This window comes from Serinus canaria, chromosome 8 (genome assembly GCF_022539315.1).
Source record: "Serinus canaria isolate serCan28SL12 chromosome 8, serCan2020, whole genome shotgun sequence".
NCBI classification, from domain to species: Eukaryota; Metazoa; Chordata; class Aves; order Passeriformes; family Fringillidae; genus Serinus; species Serinus canaria.
In genome coordinates, this window is record NC_066322.1 from 13,818,247 (window position 1) to 13,836,066 (window position 17,820).

Below are 17,820 nucleotides of genomic sequence, written 5' to 3' on the forward strand. Positions count from 1 at the left end.
CTGGTTGGGAGTACTATCTTCCACCAGCACCAAATCAACCATCACTACAGAAGAATTCCTTCCCACTCCAATGTAGCTGCAGAGATTGCTAGAAACATCATCAACATTCTGGAAGCTCACAGAGCTCAGGACATTTCTGGCCACATAATAAATCAGAAGAATTTTAACACATCAAGGACTGTGATCACTACATCAGAGTACAGGTGTTAGCTTGAATCCTTTCATTTTCCTTCCAAAATGAGAAGAGAACATCCATCTTTATTTTTTGCTTTCCATCCTGTTAGCTTCTTTGCATTAAATATTTACAAGGTATTTAGACACCATGAAATTTCTGCTTATAAGTATTGGGGTTTAATTGACCTTTATTTTGGCATTGTTTCACATGTCTTTGATACCAAACTACAAGGCTCAGGACAACATTAGATGTGAGAAAGGCAAATCTGGTAGACTACAAGAGACAAAAGCCCGTGACTGGTGTTCTTTATGACCCTCAAACCCCCACTCTGTCTGCAGCATACCGTTCTGAGTTCTCTAGTATGCCTGCTTGAGAGCAAGTTAAACAGGTCAGGGTCTGTTTTAACAATCTCAGATGAAATATGAATTGTAACATTCTTCCTGGCTTAGTTAAAAGTTTGAACTCTCTCTACAATGAAAAACTGAATTTTCCTAACCCTCCTGATTATTTCTCACATATTTTATAAGGACGCAGGAATGTTTTCAGTGCTGCTCTTTTAAGGTCAGAAAGGATGCAAAGTTCCAAGCTTTCAAATTCTTTTGAGTTATCCTGAGTTCTGGAAGTTTTAAGGCCACAGGAGCTAATGAATCATAGACTGAGCTTTCTACTTTCCTTCATTTCAGTAGCCTAAACAGCGTCTAGCCTGTTGTTCTTTCTTATTTATAGATACTTACATCTTCTATAATTAATTCAGATTCTTCATTTGTTTTTCCTGGGAACCTTACTTTCAAGTCATTGATACGGAGAAGAGTCTCCTTTGTCAAAGCAACTTCTTGCTCTTTTGTTTTCTGTTGCAGCAAAGACTCACTCTAAAAGCCAACACAAAGCAGAGGAAACATTTTAAGCGTGCCATTAAATCACATTACAAAGATGTTTGCTTGACAAAAAAAAAATTCTAGAGTGACATAAAATATATTATTAAAGTGCATAGACATATTATCTAATACAGAACTAATATGTATCACATACATTAATGCATCACCATTACTGAGAGTTGTCAAGAAATCCAAGAAAAACAGTTAAAATGTTTGTTTGTTTAAAACAGAATAAACAAACATATATTCCATATTTATGGTGCCACAATTTAAAGTATAAATTTGAAACTGAGATAACATACTTTGAATTTAAATTCAACATAATAAAAAATACTATTAGTCATAAAAAGCATCCTTTCAGTTTGTCACTTCAACAATTTAACATAAACAGGCAATATATCACAGGGCCCACATTTCAGGAAGCATTAAAAAGGCCACTTTTCTCCTGCTTTAGTCAGTAAGAGGTCTGACACGGCCTCCAGTTGCCCAGAGGTTTGTTTCAAGTATCAGTGGTTTTTACACCAACACTGATCTGAACCCCTGCAGGGTCAGCAGAAGACCATCTCTGGAGGATTTGGGGGTCTACTTTAAAACATGACACACTAGTTAGAAGTGTTTCTGATCCTCTTTCATTACTTTCACATACTTTTCCATTTTCACATTTGCAAGACCAAGTCAGTCTAATTTTAGCATTTTTCAAGAGTGAAATTGAAAATTTTTAGGCGCTTCTAAACTTTGTATTCTGTATCAACTACAGTACTTAAGGATATTTTTAATTAAGTGAGTGATTAAGATTTTCAAGCACAAAAAATAATACTCTGGTATTTCATACATGGTAATATGGCTGAAATAATAAGATAGCAAATATTTTGAAATCCACTTATGCTTATAAATCCTATAAGAATTTGTCTGTAATTCCCAACTGTAAATGATTTATTTTAAATTTTGTTTCCCTACGTTTAGAACATTTGGATCTCAGCAGACTCCAAAAATGGCAGTGTACTGCTCTTTTCTTGCCCAAAGGATAGATAAACTAACACTTTATCATGCACAAATGATTTCTTCTTAGTAAGTCACAGTTTATCAATTTTAATGTTATTCTAGCAGTAATATATATTATTCTTAGTTGCCAAAATAATTATGAACAGAGTTCCATTCAGAATACATTGCTAAATTATAAGTAATTCTTATCCATTCTGTAAGTAATTTTATTCACATCATTTTTAGGAAGCATGACCTAAGCTCTATCACCCAAAGTAATTGTTCTGCACATCAAGATCAAGATCATTTCTGTGGAGGAGCTTTCTCAATGAAAAAGAGAGTATGCTTTCTAACTAATGTTAATTTAAGCAAGTAGCCCATTTTTAACATCAGATGGTGAAAGACTGCTTTTAATCTTTCAGTAATTTGTATTTGATATAAAGTTAATGTGAATAGAAAAATCCATATTAGCACGGTCTCATTAAACTCTCAGGGTACATGGTGATGATAAAAGGGTACTTTTTAAACTTGAGATAGCTAATGCAATAAAAAATACCTTTAACACGTTGTTGTGAAGACACAATCTTAATGTCTTTCCAATTCCATTAGCTGACTTTAAAGATGGAAAACCATGTTAAAGAGTATTTCACAAGATGTCAGCACACAATTTTAAAAGGACCCTTTTTCATCTAGACAAAGCCTCACAGGCAAAACAATGAGCATTCTGCCAGATAAAAATGACGATTAGAGATAGTAAATACTATGAAGCAAGTTAATTAGCATTACAAAAGGATTGCTCACAATCAAAGCCCACCACAATACAGAGAGGCTGCAAATACGGGTTAAAAGTGTAAATTTGTTTTGCCCCATCTCCGTACAAATTATTTGGGTGATGAAATACATAGGTCAGGCATCAAAGCACAAATGGAAATGCTCTGGCACCAGCAGGCAATGCAGTCCTGAGTGAGGCTGGGGATTGATCCTTGCCAACACTGCCTAGGGATAAGTGAATATGGGCTCCATCACCCCAACACAAAAGAAGAAATGCCTGGACTGTGAAGGAGATACCAAAGAGGATCTGCTAACAAAATGAAAAAATTATACATGGTCCAGAAGTACACTGTGAAAAGTATTACAAACCACAAAAATTCTAAACAATGAAAAGTGTTTGATCTATTTATTTTTTGCGCCAGTTGCTTGTCTGTCTCAAGGAGAGGATTCAAATGAAAAATACTTTATCTTCTTTTTTAAAAAAAGAGAATGGCTTCTGAGTCAGTTACTTCAGTGGCAAATCCCAAAGACCACAAGCACTGTATAAATTTTCAGCTGTTTACTTTGGAAGTAGAGCTCTACTGCAGTGGTATAGCATATGCAAAAGAGGTCCAGTAGGTTGAAAATTAATCTCACCATCTTCTACAATGGACAGCCATACAAAAACTTACTAATTTTTTATCCTGGCACAATGTATTTACTCTTGGACGATACACTGGGTTTGAAATCTGGATGTATTTTTGTTACTGTAAAAATTTTGAAGGTTGGTACAGCCCTACTTCAGAACCAGGAGCCCCCAAACAAATCACAGAACATTTTTAACAGAGGTAATGATCCTTTCTGTCTTCAAAAGGCTGTTTAGGAGTGAAGGGTTCCCATTCACAAAGTGAAGGTTTCCCATTCTCTTAAGAAACCTATTTCTACAAAATGTAACATCTGTATTGCTGCACCAGGAATACTGAGACATCACAGCTGGCACTCATCCCATTTCACACACAGGTCTTATATGTTCAAGTGTCTGTCAAAACAATCTCGACTACAGTACCTCAAGTTTTCTGATGTTGCAAAAATTACTAGTGTATTTACTGAGTTTTAGAGAAGAATGGAACACATTTTGAATGCAACCACTATGTTAACTCACCCCTGAAGAGTTCATAGTTCCCGAGGTGGCTGTCTGAGGGAATCTGGCTGAAGATGGGCTCCGACTCAAAGAGTGAGACCTGTTCACAGAGGCTGTTCTCTGCATTTGGAGAGATGCTTTGGCTGAAAAGGGGCGCTGCTCAGCTCCCTGGGACTGCATAGTGAGGATTGATATGGAACGAGGGCAGCTCACTGAACGCCTTATTGGGCCTGTGGATGGTGTGGGGGACGAATATGATGGAGACTTTACATTTTTATTTGAAGGTTTGCAGTTCATTCTACCTGCAGACAGATCAAATTAATGATGTTATTACTTGTTATTTTCTTAACACTCATTTTTCAGTCTTTGTAACTAACAACACATATGACCAATGTGTGCACAGATGTTGTACTACAATGTGCATTGACTAACACCTATCTATGTAGAAGTCAGTCGTGTCAGATCCCCTCATAATACAGAATTTACATACTTATAGGAACATTTATTTCTTCCTAATACTCAGCTTTAACCAGACTCCAATCCACTATAACATGCATGAGATTTAAGAGAGAGGGCATGTGATCTTTAGGTCAAAATGTATGTGACTTCTGTGTGTGTTTTCCTGACTATCAAGATATGGAAACAGGAGAGAAAATTTGCTCAATGGATCCCATATTTGCAGATTCAGTATCTCTGATTTGTTAAGGCATAGTTACACCATTTTTAAACTCAGTTTTCAGCTAAAAAAATGCTGCTATGAAAAATGAAATTTTAGAAGCAGCATTATACATATGCAACTACATTATAAAATTCTTTGAGACAATATTCCAATAAAATAAAAAATAACACAGTACATGTTTATTTAGAAAACATTTTAAAGAAACTGAAACAGTTTCTTTAAACCAGAAAACCACTGTTCAACCCTGAGATACAAAGTTGACACATTCTAACAGATTAAGCAATTTAATATAATTCATTGTCAATGCCAGACTTCCTTGGAAAAGTGATCATTTAACTTACCTGATCGTTCCAAAGATTTGTATTTATTTTCTTCAACATCATATGAAACTTTTTTCTCTTTTTTTTCATTGTGATCTTCCTTTTCAGTTTCTTCTCCTGATTCATACACACTGTTGTCACTATCACAGCTACTGTCACTGCTGTGGTTCTTAGGTTTCCTTAAGGAATGTGCACTTTCTGGCATTGAACACAAGGGCTAAAAAAAGAAAAAACACCCAAGAAATTTAATTGAATCCCAAAGAAACAGCAGGCTATCACACGAGATCTCTGATTCAGGCAGGTTCAGGCAGTATTTGCACAGCTACAAAGCTTCCCAAATTAGCTGGAAGTTTGTCCTAAATTTTAGAATAATTGCTTAAATATTTCACTAAATTAATTCCACTGTAATTCTAATCTTTGTCACATGAAGAGCAGCACAATATAGTAAGGGGGGGGGGATTATTTGAAGTATGAATTGCACTACCAAACATATTGAATTATGGTTTGAAATTATAAATCAATTGATTCAGAATACCATTTACAATCAGTTCAGGTTCCTCTCTGATATTTGCAATAACTGAAACTACAGCTTAACAATGATCAACGTAAGTAGAAAAATACATCAGGGAACTTTGTTTTACTTTTAAAAAGAAAGTGATTAATCTACATCCTGCAGAGAGCAGAAACCAAATAATAATATAGCAAGCTGTACTGGGGGTTCTTGGTGCCTCTTATGCACGAGATTCAGTGTCATTAGTTAATTAATCCTGTGCTATTACCAAGGATAATGAAAGACAAAAACCAAAAAGGTGGAGACAGAGAAACTAATCCAAGAAGAGAAACTGGAATTGAAAATTTTTGTTCTTCCATCTACCATTAGTCAGACACAAAAAATGCAGTATCTTCCATTACATCTGTTCTCCTAAGTAGGCTTATGTGGTCACCTTTTTTTCCTACACACTTTCTTTCCTGTAACTCTCATAAGAAGCTATGCTGATGGCCTCATCTACTGAATGGATTTCAATTAAAGATCAGATTTTTAAAAAAAATTTAAAATCATAATTTCTGGACATACTTGAGTCAAAGTGAAAAAGAACTCTCAGGAAGAATTTAAATTTTCCTAACATCTTAGCATAATGTCATGCACCTAGATTTATTATGAGGGTAAAGGAAAAGGCCCCAAAACCTCCTGTTGCTGCAAGATACACTTTATGACTAAATAGATGCTACCTAAACTTCTATTCCAGACAAGGAAGGGATTCCTGTCACTAACTAATAGGATGTTTATGCCATCCCAAGCTGTTAGACCAGATAAGGAGAAGTTAGAGAAGAATATTGCATTGAGGAGAGCCCTGACAATTGTTGTTACACAAAGAAAATATATAAGATTGATATGTATCTGTCTGCCAAAGGGATAAAAGTAAGGTGCCTCAACACATACCACTTTATTAAAAATAGCTCTTCTTATCATGAAATGCTGTGTATGATGTAGACATATTGATCAGACATTCCTGAGGAGTTACACAAGGTATAACAAACATTTTCAATCACAGCTCACAGGGGCTTTAAGATAGATCTTATTCCACTTATCATATACATGTTCCTCACACATTCTACAACAAACACTATCAATTAAGAAGAATAAAAAGAAAGATTAAAGAAATTACAAAAGGAAATAATAACAAATAATAGCTGAATCTGATCTCTTAAAGAGACATCTGATTGCCTAGCACATCTTGCCTAGCTCATCACCTTGATTTTAGCCTTATGCTAACACAATTTTTCTGTGATTAAACTCATCAGATCATATACCAAAAAAATTAAAATTAAAATTAATTTCTCATTTCCTCTACAATATCGGTTATTTTAGTTCCTTAGTCCATTGTCCTGCAGACATGGGTAACCCTGACAGTGTGTAGGTGTCAGGAGCCCTCTAGAGGCTATAAATTAACTGGACGCTTCCAGAATGCCCTTCTCTATATATGCAAAATTCAGTGATATTTTAAGTGCAGGAAATAATGCCTTCATTCTGTGAGCTTCTTGATTTCTTTTTTCCTACCAAGAGTTCATAATCATGTTCAAATAAAAATAAGGCTGAAATTCCTGGCAAATACAGAATAATTGTTGGATGCAAAGCTTGTATTTATTTATACGTGCACTGCCCTCCACCTCTCGTATGCAGAGATCTGTATGTGGAAATGTAGATGTTTACATGTTTCTCTGTGTGGAGAGCATGAGGAGGAACACACTTCTCTCTCCTAACTATTCTAGTTGTCCTGTTAGTTTTCTGAGTCCTGACTGATGGGTTTTTTTCAAGGAAGAGCACAACCCAAGGCAGAGCATCTGACATAAGAGTACCTTCAGTCAGCAGGGCAGCCACTGAATTTAAGGGGGGGCAGACTCCATGACCTTCTCAAAGAACCTTTCATGTTGGATTACATGACATGAAAAGTACCAGTCCATGGAGTTGTTTTGTTGGGGTTTTTTTCTATTAGATCCTGTATATGCAAATAGTTGTTTATTTGTAGGATTTTATGGTTACAAGATGAGGTTTACAGCTGGATTATTCTCTTACCTGACATATTGACGGTCAATAGTACTTTCTGCTGCTTGCCTCACTCACCAAATTGCTGTATAGATATATATTTAGACATTACATATCTCCTAAAAGCCACTTTCCTAGCCAATTAAATGCACATGATTGGCCATATGCACCTTAACCCTCACAGGGAAGAGGAGATGCTCTTTTGGAAAAAGATACCAGGACCATCTGCATGGGCATCTGTATTTGAAAGGGAGCACATAGGACATTATACAGCCAGGGAAATCCCTGCTTACATGGCTTCACTGTAGGCAAGGGTTAAATGATTGAGAAATGTATCCGGGCCACAAAAAAGATGCAGGAATAAGAATCCTGCATAGCATGAAGTGTGCACAGTGCAAGGAAAACAAACAGTCTCCCTAGATAAGTTAGTTTCATTGTTTCCTGGTTTGATTTCATCAGTTTTAGTGGGGGGCGGGGGGAAATGAAATTTTGGTCATAAGCAATTTTTTTCTTTCTCGTCTAAGTGCAAACAATATTGTACCAGTAAGGCAGCTATAAGCTACACAGTCCATTTGCCTGCTATAAAAGAAGACCAAGGCATATAGTCTTACTCATAAATTAATCAAAATTCATCTTAAAACTAATTGAGAGAAGTTTCTCAATTTGGGCTTAGTACCCTATTAATGTTTAATTAAATGTTACAGTCTCCAGCCTGGGAAAGCCTTGTGAGCAAGGAGTGTATAGGTAGAGTAGAACAAGTAAGTGTGCATTCAGGGAACCAGATAGCTGCTCTCTAGGGTTGCTGGGAAAAGACAGAGTTCTGGAAAAAGGGAAAAATGTGACTGAGATGTTAAATTTGAATAACTGACCCCGTGTTAAAGAACTGGAAACAAAATTTCAAGGAAAAGAATCTCTGTAAGAACGAGGACTGAGTGTATGCTAGGGTGGACTGAGGTTTTTTTCTCTTGTTTAAATGAATCCACTGCTGTTAAAGCATGAGCTCACAAAATCCCCATATTTTAATGAGGTCCCTGCAAATCTATCTTAATACCAGATTGGGCATGTAGATCCTCTTTCCAGAATGCACGCCTGTAATAAGATGTAGCTCTTTGGATTCTTGCACATATTTAAAGTACCTCTTCAAGCTCAGAACAATTGCCAGCATTCATTTTGTACAGATATCCACAGATTTGTACACCATGTCATCAGAAACATAAAACACCGTAAAAAAATTTACATGCAGCCATAAACAAATCCATCAAAGCTCAGAACAGAGATGTAGGCTCTTCTAAGCAGACATGACCTAAAATGTTTACAGGATATAAAAAACATTCTAGTCAAGCCCAAACTATTTATCTTTACTGGCTTAGAGATATGCAGTTTATTTAAGGCAAAGACTCTCATGAACTATGCACACAAGCAGAAAGCATTAAGCTAAAAATAATATACATTCACATTAAAAGCAGATTTTGGATACAAAACGTGTTCCAAGATATACTTGTACAACCCTCTCAGCAAGAGAGCAACCTACAGATATATCAAAATTATAATTAATTCTTTGACTTTCCATACTGCCTTTTATCCCATGATCTCAAAAATCCTGATTTTGGCACTAATCAATTAGAGATGAAAGCATTCTTTTGAGATCCACTCTTGATATAAAATCCTTTCACACACTGAAATCAATCTCTTGTACAACAGTTGTTGCCATGCATGGCAATTCCTCCAAATGGTTTAGAGAGGGAAAGAAGGATTGCATATCCCCTTAAAAATTTAATGGGATTTCATCGGACAAATGGTAGTCATACCTCTATTTATACTCTAAAAAAATGAAAAAAAGGTTAATGGCACTCAGAGGAAGAAAACTTCCAGCTGGATCAGCTAACTAAACTCCCCACTTGAAATTCTCAGAAAACCTGTCTATAGAGTGAAATAAAAAATTGGTATCTAGAAGTCAAATACCTTAGGTCCTCGCTGCCTGGTGCATTTTCCTGTTAGCTTTTCATCATCTATTTCACACTGCTCCAGAAGATCCAAAATGTCCTCCTCCTAGAAATGGGAATTTCATTACTATTCATTCAAAGCAGGACATACCCTGTCCTTTAAAAATTCAAGCAGAAAGTGGTAGAAATTTGAAATTACTCTGATTACTAATTCCTGAAATAGGACTATGAGTTCCTCCACAGGAGGAAATAGAAATATTTCTTCTCATGCATGCATTTCTCCTTGCAAGCAACATGAAATTGAGGGTTAAAATCAAGTCTTAACATATATATTTTAAAAAAGTCTGAAGAAAGGATTGAACGAAGATTCCTGTAAAACTGCCGGATGATGCCAACTACAAATATGCAAAACTATTTCTCAGATTTCAAATTACATCATGTTAGCTGGTTATTAATACAGCTGTTTTCTTACTGTCTCAGACTAAATAAGTAGGCAAATCAGGTGAAATTTTTGGATGCCTTAAATCCTTAAACTAGTGGAGCTGGTTTTAGGGTACCTCTTGTTCCAGTCCATCCAAGTGGATGAATAGGCTGGGAACATTACTGGAGGAAGAAGGAGGCATTTACCAGCTCAAAAGCAGTTTCTGCCAACCTCTGGTTTGGCCAGGGGTAAGGCTGAGGATCAGGGATATGGCAAAGTAGCTTAAAGCCATCTAGCCTGTCTCCACCCTGGGTCCACTGCAGTTCATCCAGATTCAAGGATCTGGCCCACAAGCTGCACAAAGAATAATAATAAGATCATGGAACATCATCAAATGCTATTTATCAGCCATCACACATGATTTTAGTGAAACTAATCCATGAGGTCATGAATTCAAAGTAACTCCTAAAGCCAGAACTCGGTGTACTTCAGTACCTTCATTTTTTTTAAGGGGTTATTCATTTCCCGCTGAAGTGAAGCTGCTCTTCCAGCCAGAAACGTCTGGAAAGCAGTGGCTAACAAACTCTCATACTTTTCAAGTAATGTCTTATCATCAGGGGGGTAAATTCGCCTGAAAAATGAAAAAAAGAACAGCTTCAGATAGAAGCTGAGGTATTCATCACACAAAAGTAATGTCACTAATACACAGTCTCTTTTTTAACATGTACACATCCCATCTATAATAATTTTATAATATCAAATCATAAAACATATACTCTGACCATTGCTCTCTAAATCTACTTCTAATTCAGTGAATATGTTCATGTTTAAACCAGTAATTAGCCAGTCAAAAGAAATACCATGTAGGTCATTCCAGAGGTATACCAAAGCCCAGTTTTGCAGTGCTCAGAAATTTCAGAGGGTGTGAGTGATGCATACAGGTGTGAATGACTCATGAAATATTAACGAAATATTGTATGTCAAATTCAAAGCCACAAGATAATTTTTATTAGCAATCAAAGGACACAAAACAGTGAAAATTTGAATGATAGCTTTGATCCCAAGGGCAGGATATGAATTAAGGATTGAGTAGGTAGTGCACTTGAATGCTAAGTCCTCCAAAAAATTAACAGGAAGAAATAGGTGCTTTAAGAAAGAAAAAAGAAACTGGTACATGGATATAAACAGTGACTGATTTTCCATTTGAGCAGTTATACCATTACTCTCTGAAATCACAGGGAAGGAGATTATGACAATATCAGAAGCAGGACTTGGTGATTTATTCACATCCATCAAGCAACAATGGGCTTTGAAGAAAACCACTTCAATCCATCTGCCATGAATATTTGAAACACAGCCAGAAATATGGCTAGGATGGAAAACTAATTTTTAATGTATTGTAAGGAGTAACCATAAGTTAATTTTGCCTGCACTGTGCTAGGCATAGTCACTGTTGATATACAGTGAATGACATTTTGTGACTTCTTTGTATTTGTGAGTCTTTTCTGAACTATTTACAAGTTTTTTTTTTTCCTCATTCTTCCTTTTCAGACATTTTCTCCCTGAAAAGGTATCTATCATGAGGACTTTGTTGCAATGAAAAAAAAGGATGATTTGACACCATTAGTGACAGGGCAGTTGTAGAACCAAATGAAGATGCTTCCAGTTTGCATTAAACACCTGAAGGAGATTTAGGTTCTAATTTAGTTTCAGTCAACACCTTTTAATGGTGTTGATTCTACTGCAGAAAAAGTGCCATACAAGAATGCTTTAAAGAAAGGGTAATATTCTTAATGTATTTAGAAATAGACTGCAGCTAAAGGCCATTTCAAAGCCATGTACATCCTTTCCAATTCCTCATGATTTCACAAGAGCTCGAAAGTGTGGCTCCTACTTCAGCTGCCCCAAGACTCCTGCTGGAGCCTGCTGTGCTCGCAGACAGACATGGACTAAGCCAATTGCTGAGCTGATATCCACAGAATAAATCCAAACCTCCTGAGTTTGACTGAGGTTTCTCTGGATTTTTATTCAGAGTGCAATATTAACCCATTCAGCAATACTAGCATCCAGAATTTCCATGATTCTATGTCAATGCCTGACACAAGCTAGTCCTGCTCTACAGATGAATATCACATGGAGAAAATACTGCATAACTCTCAGATAAAATTCCTCTCTCTCCTCTAGCCAAAATTACTTTCCTTCTCATGGTCTGCTGATCTTTCAGCCTTTTCTCAAAGACATGGTAATAAGAAAACACAAAGCTATTCTGCCTTTTTTAAAGTGCAGATTCCTCATGAAGTGACACTTCACTTTTTCCTGACGAAAAGAAAATTTTGTGTTTTTATTGATTTACATTAACCCAAAACCTAAATAAAGAGAACATGTGTCTGATTTTCAGTCAACAACTGAATAAGCAACTTAAAATGTGATCAGTCAATAAGCTAGACATTTAAGTTAGCAAAAAGAAAAATGTGTTAAAGCATTATAGTGCTTTTCTTTCTTTTAGTAGCATGAAAATAACCACTTTGTCACTTCATTGTACATCTAGAGGGTTTTTTTTACTTCCTAGTTCAGCTCCACACATCAAGAAAATATGTAATTAAAAATTACAAAGAAAGATTCTTTGTAAGCAAAATGTTAAGTCATCAAAAAAGTGAATTTCACAGAAACATATATCTGTTTAAATGAGAATTTTACTGGGAAATATAGAACATCTGCTCAAAAAAAAGGCAGCAATGAAGAACAGCAATAAAGGCAGTCTGAGTCGTTCACAATCAAATATGTGACCTCAGACTTCTCACATTCTGGATGAATGTTAAAAAAGTGGACAAATATTCACATCATATATTGCTAGCCATGCTCTGCTCCCTTTCACCAAATATCCCTAGGCCATGCTTTCACTTCTCATAACGAGAAATAAAAACATCACAGAACAAAATTTTTGGGTTTTGGTCAATGCCTGTTGTAACTGACAATGTAAAGCTCTCTTTTGAACATCTTTTACCAAAGAATCTGAAGGTATTTACATTTCAGCCTACCAAGATCCACAATTCACATGCAAAAATAAAAGTAAAGTATTTCAAATGTCACTCTATTCAAAATGATGGAAGCACCCGTAAAGTTTCCAGATTTTTTGGCAAGTCTCAGAGATACAATGCAAATATGATATTTTTTACAGGGGAATATCACACTGCACCCCCTGCCACCATGATAAGAATGATCATATGTGATTAGAGAACAGGTCCATAACAACAATCATGATTCCTGGTACACTGAATGTGAGCAATCATGTCTTTGAAGCAAATGTCTTGCACAAACAATAGGGTGACTGATGCCATCTAAATTCCTAAGTGCATAGAAAAAATTGGAATCAAGAAAAGAACCATCTGAAAAAAAAAACCTGATGCATATGTATATATTTTCTATAAATGCCTACACTTTTTTGGCAGAAAATTATCATCTACCACAAATACTTGTTTCCCCCGTTCCTAAAGAATACACTGAATATTTCCTACTAATACAGTCAAAAACATTCACCTGTAATTCCCCATGTGTCTATTTTCATGCTCCTCTTTGGAAATCTGTTTACGTACTTGTGCAAGTCTTTCCTTCTATAAATCAAGAAAGTAAGACAATTAAAACAAAAGAGAATATAAACCATGAGCAAGACACAGCACTTTTTTCCCCTTCCTACCAGTTCTTGTTTTCTCCTTTCCAGTGTGTGGCGCTGCTTCTCCCAGTCTGAGGAACCTGGCAGCAGTTTTTTCACTGACCCCTGACCATAGAGTCTTTTTTGAGCCTCAGCCTTCTGTTGGGCTAAATTTTTCCTTTTATCGCTTGTCCTGAAACACAGATGATATTAAGAAATGTCAATTCACTGCAGCTGAAATGAGATGAACTTTCATATCAAGTAAATAATCTGTATTTCTTAGTCAGTTGCGTGTTTATCATATAAAATTAGAATTGAAACATGAATTAAGATTTTTTTTAATATTAACATTCATGGCTACAAAATTTTAACACTTTAAGGAGTACTGTATTTACTCTGTGCTATAATTTCATGCACAAACATGGCTGTATCTATTTTCTTGAGGTGTAGATTTTTTTCAACATATCTCAGCTACAAAGTTTTCCTCTAGAGGGGTATGGCTTTGACTGAATGTGACACTATCACTCAAGCATTTTTCCTCTATGGCCATGTCCCCATGACTGCCAACCTCAAGATGTGCTTGAAAAATTTTTAAAAAGAAGTACAAAACTTACTATTACCATTCATTTTTTGCAAGCACATATGCATGAATAAAAATTAAATTTAGGTTAATTTCTATAGAAAAACTGACAGCAAGGGAAACATTTGCATTTTGAAAATATGAAGGTGGGAAAAAAGGTTTTTCATTTCCTCCAAGTCAAATTTAAAGAAAAAAAAACCAAAGCAACAGAAATAGAGCTGGACTGAAGAAAAGAGGACAAGGTACCGTATGTTGAGAAGCTTTAATGCATTTAGCAGAACACCTTTTTTTACAACATAGTCTATTTTTTGATCTGTTCCAAAGCTTGGGGCACGATTAATCTGAAAAAAGAAAGAGACACAGAAGACTCAGGAATGTTCAGGTTCACTGGGAACACACCTATTGTAACAGGCTTTGTAGAAATGGCTCTTTCAAATACAGCAGAGATTAAGAGAATACATGTTGAGAAGTTCTTTTCCATTTGTATATTTTTTAAATAGAGTAATGAGCATCACAGATACAGGGGGCTGGGAAATGTACCCTTTCAGTCACCAGTTATCCAGACATTAACAGTGAACACCATTCAAGTCCTGCCACTGTGAATCCAGTCTAATCTACTCTTGGTTGCTGCCACCAGAAAATTTAGCACACAAAGTGCTTTCAAACACCTCATAACAGATGGTGTGCCATGCTACAGTGGTCCAGCACAGAAAGAGTCAAACTCTTTTCTAGTTCCCAGTCTGAAAGAAACTTTAAATACTACTCTCAAAAGGAACAACTATACAAGGACAGAAAAAAAGCTCTATTCCAAGGTATTTTTAAGCATATTTAAATAGCTTTTAAGATACACTTGACAGCAACACATAGAGATCTAAGCTATTAAATCAGCTCATAGTGTGAAAACATAAGATAATTAACGGTCTCCACAACAAAAAGCTTATAAACTAAGTAGAAGATTAGAGATTAAAAACTGTACCATAAATATAGAGAAACAAGGAAAGTGCACCTGGGAATCTCATAGTGAGACTAAATCACAAACTTAACATCCTATAACCCCAACAAGTTTTGGACTCCCTGCAGTACCACAGTTTTCAGGAAGATTTGAGGAGGAATAATGATTTATTCTAGGAACTCTTTCAAGGCTGGTATAAAAATTTGTACTTTGGTAATGTGTGCTAATTACAAGCAGTAATCTCACTTTGATAGTGCATGAGCAGTGCTGGTTGCAGAAGGCACAGATAAAAGAGCAACAGAAGTGAAAACTAATGCCTTGTGCCCCACACAAAACAGAAGTGGGAGACAGTTTGCATGTCCAAAGCAGAGGGCAAAAGCAGTTTATTTTGTTTTAGCACTCTAAATATATCATAGCATCTTAGAGCCTCTATAATTGTGGGACAGAACTATCATGGCTGCTGTGCCACCCAGTGTCCTGTTGCTGAGTCCCAGCTGCCCCATCACTTATGCTCATAACTGACAGGTACCTTTCAGCTTTGAGAGTCACTTCACTGCTTTTGCAGACAGACTGGCAAAGTGAGCAGTGAGATCTGATGTTGAAAGAAAAATCTTGAAAATTCAGCAGAAATAGTGAGAAGACTTATACATATTCTTTTTTGGAAGACTTATATCCAAATATTTAATTGACCAACCTCTTTAGACTGACCTGTTCATCTACTATCATATCACAAAGAAGACAATAAATACGGTTGCTGACTAATCTGTATGACTGTGGCATTGTAATCTTGATAACATGCTAGTGATATGCCACAGCAGTTATTCACAATAACAGCTTACCAAATCCTTGTCTGGCAGCTGCCAGCTGAGAGATGGTTATTTAGAGTTCAGTGACCCAAGAACCAGGACATGCACAACTAGGTTGTGTTAATATAATATCAGTAATTTTATCAGCAAAGCATATCTTGAAGATTGTTGTCAAAAACAAGATTGTATGAGGGACCCCAAAAGTACAAGTAAATGATGACTGCAAAGGCCTTGAAAACCCAGACACTGATGCCAATGGCCAAATTCACTACAGGAATGCAGTCTTGTAAACTAGATAATACTGGGTCTAGAGGTAACAAAGAAAGCACATGGCATGATTCCAGGAGATGTAAAAGACTTGTGGTAAAACTTGGAGACAACGTGGAATTGCTAGCCAGTAAATGAACCCCCAGTAAGTAGATCATGGCAGCAAACAAACAAACAAACAAACAAACAAAAAACAAAACCCAAAAGTGAAATTAAGAGCAAATATGAAGGCAACTTCGCCAGCAAGAGTGTGTTCTTCCTGGTGAAGAACATAAGACACTGAAAACTTGGTATAACCACCTACCATCTCTTTTTGGAAAAGTAGACTTCTCCTACCCCATGGTGGTCTTTGGACCTCCAGGGGTACAAACAGGGCAAGCACAACACATCTACAAGAGAAACAAGTAGATGCCAGAAAGTTTGTGTATGTGAACTTTACTACTTCATTATTAGGAATTAGCAATAATTGATTGGTTTAAGATGCTCACATTCATTTCACCTGGATTGATAACAAAGTTTTGAACAGATTTTGCTAGCTCAGTGACAGTAAATAATAAATTTATGAACGTGTAGTAAGGTTTCCTTTGCCTTGCCCACGTAAATCACTAAGGAAGTTAGGTACCCTACACTTGAGGAAGTTATTAAAATTCAAGTTATCTTTTTCTCCAGTGATCACAACTGTGTGATCCTAGCTGAATATAATGAAGGTGAACAAGGCTGGAGTGCATCCAAGGCTGTATGGTTCAGCTGTATGGTTTTCTTTTGCATAAAATAAACAAACTTGGAAATTTTGGTCAACAAGTAAAACTGGATTTCCTGGGAATCAAAGGGAGGTCTAGGTCATTGTTGCTACTCAGAAAGGATGGAGGCTGCACAGATCCTTGCCAGAAACACTTGGTGCCACAAGATGGCAATCCTGCATTTCCCACAACCCTCACGACGGTAGAAGGTTCCGGAAGTTCAATAGCATCAAGGAGCAGGGGAGATAAAATGCATCAAGGCAATATAAACAAAAGTCAGCTCAGGAAAGCAGAGGCATTATAATATGTTGCACAATTTATTTCTTTTAATAGTTTGTTAAGCTATCTTTATAACAGAAAAGCTACATGAGGCATGGAAACATGAAACTAATCATCCTAATCCTATTTTGGCAATTTTCCCATAGCACTGGGAACATTCAGGGCCTTGTGATTAGGACTCGTTACCACTGTTAGAAAGAATGATTCACTCCCCTAAAGGGGTTTTGGCAAGAGGGAAATGGTGGAAAGAGATAAGAGTGAAAATCTGTGGAAGTAGCACAAGTGTTTTAGAAAAAAAAGAATTATCTATATATGTGCATATATATATATATATATATATATACACAGACACACACACACAGACTATATATATGATGTATAGTGTATGTATATACACTGCAGATTTGACTACACAGCATACATACATTGTGCATACATCAACACACTCTGTTGGAAGTGCTGCAAAAAAGCATGAACAAGCTAGGAAAAAAATAGCAAATGAGTATGCAAAATTATCAAGTTTCAAAGTTTGAAATTTCTGTTAGTTTTGGTAAATGTCTGGAAAAACAAGCTGAAGGATACATGTATTACCAAAAGCAGAAAAGGAAACACTTAGACTTTTGCTTTTAAAAAAAAGTAATAACTAGGTACACAATTCCAAGTCCTGAAGTATGCTCCAGCAACTCGAAATACCAAGAGCATTTACTACTTTACTCT

At 36.2% G+C, this 17,820-nt stretch overlaps 1 protein-coding gene across 2 annotated transcripts in view; it reads right to left on the reverse strand.

Moving 5' to 3' along the window:
• TTLL7 (tubulin tyrosine ligase like 7) overlaps nucleotides 1-17,820 on the reverse strand; it is a 64,159-nt gene that overhangs the window by 12,673 nt on the left and 33,666 nt on the right. For both annotated transcript variants that reach the window (XR_007778179.1, XM_018912299.3), the window contains exons 11-18: nucleotides 14,306-14,400; nucleotides 13,525-13,672; nucleotides 13,368-13,441; nucleotides 10,326-10,461; nucleotides 9,429-9,515; nucleotides 4,943-5,138; nucleotides 3,944-4,224; nucleotides 910-1,044 (exon numbers count right to left, since the gene is read on the reverse strand). Coding sequence is in view for 1 of the 2 variants with exons in the window: in XM_018912299.3 (XP_018767844.2) it covers nucleotides 910-1,044; nucleotides 3,944-4,224; nucleotides 4,943-5,138; nucleotides 9,429-9,515; nucleotides 10,326-10,461; nucleotides 13,368-13,441; nucleotides 13,525-13,672; nucleotides 14,306-14,400 (1,152 nt within the window). In the remaining variant the exon portion in view is untranslated. The remainder of the gene's footprint in view (nucleotides 1-909; nucleotides 1,045-3,943; nucleotides 4,225-4,942; nucleotides 5,139-9,428; nucleotides 9,516-10,325; nucleotides 10,462-13,367; nucleotides 13,442-13,524; nucleotides 13,673-14,305; nucleotides 14,401-17,820) is intronic.